At 37.0% G+C, this 8,120-nt stretch overlaps 1 protein-coding gene across 1 annotated transcript; it reads left to right on the top strand.

Annotated features, from left to right (window-relative positions):
• Window positions 1-3,436: 3,436 nt before the first annotated feature.
• Window positions 3,437-6,925, top strand: LOC108369406 (UDP-glucuronosyltransferase 2B20-like). Its single transcript, XM_017624506.1, has 6 exons — window positions 3,437-3,567; window positions 5,034-5,195; window positions 5,265-5,361; window positions 5,449-5,907; window positions 5,975-6,453; window positions 6,533-6,925. The coding sequence occupies exons 1-6, from the start codon at window positions 3,565-3,567 to the stop codon at window positions 6,923-6,925; spliced, it is 1,593 nt and encodes a 530-aa protein (XP_017479995.1). The 5' UTR covers window positions 3,437-3,564.
• Window positions 6,926-8,120: the final 1,195 nt, after the last annotated feature.

The raw sequence follows: 8,120 nt of genomic DNA, 5'->3' as shown, positions 1-8,120 counted from the left end.
GAAAATAGGGCGCGAGATACAGCGATGGAACCGCTAGCAGCACCAGTCGTAGTGAACGGCGAGCGAGTGATCGAACCAGATGGGGCGCACACTTCGATGGCGGGAAGTTAGGCATGTCTGTTCACATATTTAGAATAGGTCGACGAGAAATGCCTTGGGGACTGGCGTCTTAGGGTGAATGAGAGTAAGTAAGTGCATTCAAACAACATTAACAATAAAAATAAATAAACGTGCCCACCTCTACAAGAAAACGGAAAATCCATACTAAAAAATGGCTCTGAATAGAAATTTAGCCTGGAATAGCGCGATCAAATCATGCTGGGCGTATGGAATCAGTCCCTGGGGAACAGCTTGCAACTCCAGTATTAATAAAATATAAAGACTACAGTAAAAAAATACGCGGAGCGCCGTGGTACATAAAAAAAATCAACTTACTGAATTATCTACAGTTAAATACATCAGCATCACATCTGCTATTCAATTCGATTACAGAACAATTTAAATCCTTCTTTCTGGAAGACGCAGGGCTTCGAGAAGGTTAAAAAGAAAGGATTTTGCCTACGTATGAAATTGAAATGCATAAATGGATATAAAATATATATATTAACCATACATACATACATAAAAAAAGGTAGTTTCATTTAATGACATACGTTGTTGTTGTTAACCATTTGACTTTTAATAAAATTATGACATTTCATCAAATTCATGCTACCTGATCACTAGAAGAAGTTTTTTTTTTAAGCAGAACATTTTATTTTATGGACTTGAAAATTATGCCGGCTACATAATTTCGAAAATGGGGTTGACGACTAGGTTTCAGAACGCATGAAGAAGGTGTATTCTTACATATTGTCGTTTAAAGTACTAAACCGCGTATCGTCGTTATGCAAACTGACATTTTTTGCCAAAAATTGGATTTGCTCACACAAGCTCTTGGTTCAAGCCTTATCCATTCGTCCTGAAATGCAATTTCTTTATAAAAAAAGAGAACCATTTTGAAATATGAGTGTTTTTACTCTCTAGAAAATAATTTATGCAACCTCACTTACGCGGTTTTGCATTTCAAGTTAAAAATTTGTGAAAGTAAATGGTGAAATTTCGCAAATAAAAGAAGTCCCGATTCCCGAAGCACCTTCGATGTCATTGCCATTACTAACCCGGGCCTATGATAATTAAGGGATCGGTAAATTCCTGGCGTTCTTCCCAGCGGTTAGCGTACCTCGTTTCATGGTTGCGTGATTGTGAAATAGGCAATTCAGAAATCAAAAAATTGAATTAATTTTTGAATTGAAATTTGCAGCAAATCTTAAGAAATGAAAATGCATTATTTGTTTGAAGAATCTAATCATGAATTAAATTTATTTGTGATTTGATGCGTCCAAGAAATAAAAAACTGATTTTATTATTATTTATTACATTATTGGCAAACCTAATCACAAATAAACTTGATCTTTTATTTTTCCAACGAATGATAAATAAATTTCTTGATTGTCCGACACTAATAAAATTTATGTTTAATTTAGTCGATAAATCAAATCACAAAGCATATAGATTTCTTAATTAAACGCGGATTGAAATCAAAATCCTTGGTAGCCTTGCGCCCAGCAAACAACGACTAATCGTAGTGTGAAACATATTAAAATAATATTCTTTTCATGTGATTAACACTAAGTGGCTATAACAAACCGTATCTAATTGCAATTAGTTTGTTTATTTATTGTATCAACGATTTGCATCTCAGTTCTTATCTAGAAAAGTGTTTATGTAGTACCCATTACTTGACTGCGTGGGTTTATATACCCTTTCGTTTATATGTATGTATGTCTAGGGATGGCAGCGATTAATCATTTCATTAAATCAATCGATTTTTTTTGTCCAATTTACGATTCAATTGCATCATAGTTTTTGTTTAATTAATCGATTAATTCTGAAATAATCGTAAAAATATTTTCAGGAAATATGAATTCTGTAGTTGACTAAAATCCATTTATCGAACATTCTTCTTTGCTAGCTGCATCAACTTTACTCGGCCCGAGTTTTTCAAAAAACATCCGTTAGCATTGGCATCAGTAATGAAGTTCTTGCGAAATGAAATAATGTGCGCAGATGATTTTATGGAAACGATCTTCGACTTCGATCTATGGTCCACTCATATATCTCTTGTACACAAACGAAGGTGATTTGGGTCACTCGCAAGATTAAATGAGTTTTTATTTTGATTGTCAAGTCCTAGAACTAAAGCGGAATATCATCGAAGCTTGGGAGTAAATGAAAACTGTTTCGAAAAAATATCGTAATTTAGTTGGTACAGCCACCGAGGAACGCAACTACTCAACAACAACACGCTTATCAAATTTTCGTTTTTGCAAGCTTGGTTAAATAATAAATAATTATCGCCGCTAAAAGTGCTCGTTTTATTATATTTAAGGCTAATTAACAAGAGAATTAGAAATTTTGTATGGAAAATTGTTTTTGGGAATACTCACTGTAAAAAAGTGCCTTTGAAAATTCGGTTAATCGATTCTTTCTCAATAATTGCAGTTAATTTTTTTTGGTTGTGATTAATCACATGATTAATTAATCGATTATTTTATTTTATTTTTGCCATTCCTATGTATGTCTGATTATGTTATCAATCCTTGCATTAGATTGTAAAGTGGAAATAGTGTTGCCATCATTTTCTAATAATTTCACAGTATTGTTCTTGAATTAACTGAATTATCATTGCTTTAAGTTGGGAACGCACGAAGATTTGTGCATTTTCGTCGTTACACAGTGGTGTTGTTTCCAAAGTTGTAATTTAGCTGAACTCATTCTCGATAAAAATTTCGAGACAACAACACTCTGTGACTGACACATATACAAATGTACAAATCGTGTGATCCCTGCGTTGGGCTGTTTACCCACCTGCTTGCTTTGGCTAAAACTTCCTTATCATAAGCTTGCAGGAAATGAGTAGGATTCCTAACCTCTTCCAGGACGGTGAAAGTGGTGTAGAAGTACTATTTATTGTAATTTTGTGAGCTTTTTCGTTTCCATGTACATATGTATTTACTATGTTACAATGCCTTTGTTTTGAGAGCATCTGCAAAGCGAACCATCCTTCCCTCACATTGAAGGATTTGCGGCAATTCACTGCCGATTCCAGAATCATACTATGCCTAAAGGGCAACTTTACTTCCAATTTCTAATGGCGTTTTCGTTTCTACAAAAAATTTTACCTTCTCATTGGCAAAGATAAGGTTGCATTTTTTCGATAGAAACGAAAACGCCATAAGTCTTTGCACTGTCTACGTAACTTGGCAGCACTTATTGGAGATAGCAAGTTATGGGATTCCGAATGAAACAGTTATCTTTCAGTTTATCAATAAAAACTTTGAAATTTCATTTAAATATGTATTATATAAATCCAAGGAAATGACATATTATCATTTCAGTACAGGTACATTCTTCTCAAAGTGCAGTGACCAGCCTTGCGACCCAAAGTAAAAAGTCCGAAATTATTAAATGAATAAATAATTTAATAAAAAGATACAGTTTTAGTTGCACAAAATAAATAAAATGGTAATTGTTTATAACCTTAAGCCAAAGGAAATAAAAACAGGAAATTTGTAATAAAGTAAAAAAGAAATATTTAATAAAAAGAGTGCGTGAAAATGATTAGCAACACATGTTTTTTATAAATTTATTAAAATAATTTGGCTGGTTACATATGTGTTTTTATACTTTTTTATTTAAATTATTCTAAGAAAATTTTTAATTATTTTCTCTGGTATAGGAAAAGAACAGTAAGGCTGATAAAGTTCCAATTGCGCTGTAAAAATATAGAAATAAGATAGGCCTTAAACTATAAAGTGTTTCGATAAAATACAAAATATTCTCTTATCTGCGCCACTCAGTAGTCAATTGGACACATGCGTTTTGTTTTAGCAAACACTTACATATAATTGATAATACTTTTATGTTAACTTGTTAGCTTGTGGGTGTCGTTCAGTGCTAAAGAAAAAAAAATAATAATTTGGCTACATCTTTTCCGTTAATTTGTAAGTAAATATGAGTTTCAAACTGAGTCTGAATTTGCTAATTATAGTATATACAGCTTGTTTTTCATAATTCGTGGTATGTGTATCTTGTGGCATTCGCTCGCGCTTTTGTGCATTCAATGAATGGCGGTGGTTTTTCCGGTTTTGCATTAAAAGGATTATTAATATTTGGCCAGAAATAATGCCGAGCTACTATGTACATCAGACGCAGTTCTAAAGAACTCAATAGGGGTCTTCATCAAAAGTGATAAACTGTTGATAAACTTGATAAAATGATAAACTTATCATTTTGATAAATAAACTGTCAAACTTTGTATGGAAATTTATTTAACCAAACGATTTTCGTGGATAAACTGTAAATTTCAGTAAAATTCAACCCTGACAGTCTGACAGGTTGTCGATTTTACTACGAACACATATAAAGCAAGTTAGCACAATGGCCGAGGTAAGAATGAAGATAAGTTAAATAATAAACAATTTTGTGCAATTATTTACCAAGGTGCCGTCATGAAATAATTCGATTAAACTGATAAATTTAAGCAATTTATCCCATTATCACTTTAGATGTAGACCCCTCATACCTTTAGTATACGCCACACTGTGACAGGTTCTCATATAGATAAGCTGCTGCAACAAATAACAAACGCACTCAAATTTTGCTGAAATATTCTAGAATCTATTTAAATGAAGGAGTGTTCAGAGGAAACCCCTTTCTCACATGCCGGCATGCGTTTTGGATCTATGCCCTTCTTCTGTTACCAGAACATATTATTAGCTGCTAATATCTTACACAATTTAATGAAAGTAGCATAAAATTGGCGCCTTTCTCGAGTCCGAATTTTCTCCGTATTAGCCCAGAATAACCCCAAAATCTAGTGAGGCATACCCAAAATGTCAACACCGACTACTGCGCACTATTTTACTATACACTAATTATTTATTGTTGTTATTTACATAAATACTAATTCATCAACTAATTTTGTACAGCGTTCGGCAATATTCGGCAGCCTGTTGGCACTCGCCATACTAGTCGCTCAAGCACCAAACGTGGATGGCGCCAGAATACTAGCAGTCTACGCCTTCCCAGGCAAAAGTCACTTTATGATGCATCGGGTTTTGATTAGTGAGTTGGTGAAGCACGGACATCAGGTAAGAAAATAATTACGCTCAAATTTTACATTATGCTATTGAAGAGTTTATTCTTTTAACCAACTGTAGGTCACCATGATTACTGCGTACACATTTGAGCCACTCAAACTAGGCAGCAACTACACTGAGATACTCATTGAGCCGGAGTACGATGTTTGGACCAAGAGTGAGTGTTTATGATACGTCAAATTACACATAGCTACTCAATTACACATTAACGAATTTTACCATATTTTGTACACTACCGTTACAGTTAATGAACACGCCGGTTCAACTTCGATCTATGAAATGAAAAACGATGTGACCCTGTTTCTAAATTTGGTTGAAATTTTGGGCGTGGCCACCACGGACCATGCGCTTAAACTACCAAAAGTACAGGCAATTATTAATGCCAAACAAACGGAAGATGTGTATGATTTACTGCTAGTGGAACAATTCTTTCAAGATGCCTTTCTTGCCTTGGCCCATATCTACAAAGTGCCTGTGGTGAGCACTGCAACATTTGCCCAACAGAATTTCATGAGTCAAATGTTCGGCTTAATTACGCCTTGGTCATATGTACCAATGGGCTTCCTGCCACTAACCGAACGCATGAGCTTTTGGGAGAGAATTACCAATACCTACTATTCACTTCGCCTGGACATAGAGCGAGAATTAAGTTACTTTCCAAAAATGGACGAGCTTGTAAAGAAATATTTTGGACATTTGCCAAGTAAGAAGCTTACAGATATTTGTAAAGTAAAATAAAATAACTAATTTTCCTCGTAATTTCTTTTAAGTCCAATTTCCTAGTGTTTCGGCGATGAGTAGGAATCTCTCGGCCGTATTCATCAATAACTATACACCCTTAGCTTCAGCGGAACCTAAAATGGACAACATGATCTGTGTCGGTGGCATGCATATTTATCCGCCAAAGCCACTACCCTCTGATTTAAAGAATTTCTTGGATGATGCAGAGCATGGCGCTATTTATTTCAGTTTGGGCACTCAGGTTGAGAGTAAGGACATGCCACTTGAAAAGCTACACATGTTCCTTGACGTCTTCCGGCAGTTGAAGCAACGCGTCTTGTGGAAATTTGAAAATGAAAGTATAGCGAATTTGCCAGCTAATGTAATGATTAGAAAGTGGTTGCCGCAAAGTGATATCTTGGCGCATCCTAATGTGCGTGTTTTCATTGCACATGGCGGACTCTTTGGCACACAAGAAGCCGTGTATAATGGCGTGCCAATACTAGGTATGCCCTTCTATACTGACCAGGTATATTCATATATATTTCCCAAACCAAAGAAAAACTCACATTATTTGCAAAACCATTTGGATTTCTTCCCTTTAACAGCACCTAAATCTGAGGAAGGCAGCTGCTAATGGCTTTGCCATTAACTTGGAATTCCATACACTTACACGTGAAGCCTTGAAGCGTGGTCTGGAGCAATTGCTCTTCAACCCAACCTATCGGGATACTGCCAAACGGTTCTCGCGCATTTTCCGCGATCGTCCAATGGGTCCGCGTGAGACGGCGCTTTATTGGATCCAATATGTGCTACGCCACAATGGAGCGCGTCATTTGCGTGCTGCTGGCTTGGATTTGAAGTGGTACCAATTCTATTTACTGGATGTTGCTGCTCTGGTGGCGGCTGCTGTAGGGGCGGCTCTAGGAGTTGCTGTTTTGTTAGTGCGCTGGGGTCTGCGAAAAGTCAACGGTTTAAAAGGCAAACAGAAAGTACAATAAATTAATTTTAAGGGCTCGAGTTGGCTGTGGTCGTGGCCATGGTCGAGTGAGTTTATACTGTTTTTTTTTATTAAAAATATTTTAAGGTAAGAAAGAAAACTTCCTGCTGCAACTCGTATCTGGAATGTATTGTAATTTAAATCATATATCTGAATGCATAAATGTCGTCTGAAGAGCAGGTTTAATAAAATATTAATTTTAGTAGCGGCTCACGGGTTTCTTTGATAATCTTCTCGTACCTATAGCTCATAGGAAGCCTGTCTGGTCCTTGTATGTCAGGTATCTAAGTCGAGGTTAGTAGTGACTTGAGTGGAGCGTACTCCGGTGAAGTAATTGAACCTATCCCAGATCATCAAGTTGATGGGTGGCGAGCTTACTACTCTTAGGCACTGGAAGCTCGGGGATTGTATTGCTCTGCCCCCACCTCATTCAAATTTTTGTAAGTGGAACTAGCTTTTCGACTTGCCGTACCTAAGCGTGCCATGGTATTACTGTTGCTGTTTGCTTTCTGGCGTGTGAAGCCGAAAACCGATGTGTAGATGACCCAGCAGATCGAGATGAAGAGAAAATAGTTGCTACGCTTGGTCGATCTGCATTAGTTAAGAAGGATGAACCGGAACAGGCGGAAAATAGGGCGCGAGATACAGCGGTGGAACCAGTATCGAGCCAGACACTTCGATGGCGAGAAGCTAGGCATGTCTTTTCACATGTTTAGAAAAGGTCGACGAGATAATTGAGGTACGCAGCGTAGACCGTGCTCAACTCTTTAGCGATGCGCTTGATCTATTTTCTGTAAGGCATTGTTGTGGTCGAGGTCCGTAAGGCTTTCGCTAGGTAGTTAGGATGAATCAACAAATGAGCTAAAGATTAAGTTTCTGCCCACGGATTCAGGGAGCGAATGACTCCATCGGTTTGTGTGTGACGGGGATGAACATTATGTTCGGTAGGTTATAGGAGCCACTGTCGGAGAGTCAGATATTAGGAATAATAAGGACGAATCATCTGACATTTTATCAGATGTAGCTGGAACTAGTTTCGCCATTTCATTTGCGGAACTAAGCGCTTTGGGTAGGAAGTTAAAATCGGTTAGGTTGTCGGTGTTTAACCACCCCCCTCCCCCCATGCCATAAGGCTAAGGCCCATTGGAATCGGGTCTGGTTAAGGTCTACGCCCGTTGTTTCAATTGCAAGCGGTT

Source organism: Rhagoletis zephyria, unplaced genomic scaffold, assembly GCF_001687245.7.
Source record: "Rhagoletis zephyria isolate East Lansing unplaced genomic scaffold, Rhagoletis_zephyria_1.1 Rzeph_scaffold_03649, whole genome shotgun sequence".
NCBI classification, from domain to species: domain Eukaryota; kingdom Metazoa; phylum Arthropoda; class Insecta; order Diptera; family Tephritidae; genus Rhagoletis; species Rhagoletis zephyria.
The sequence above is the reverse complement of the archived record's forward strand: the minus strand, read 5'-3'. Positions and strand labels throughout refer to the sequence as shown.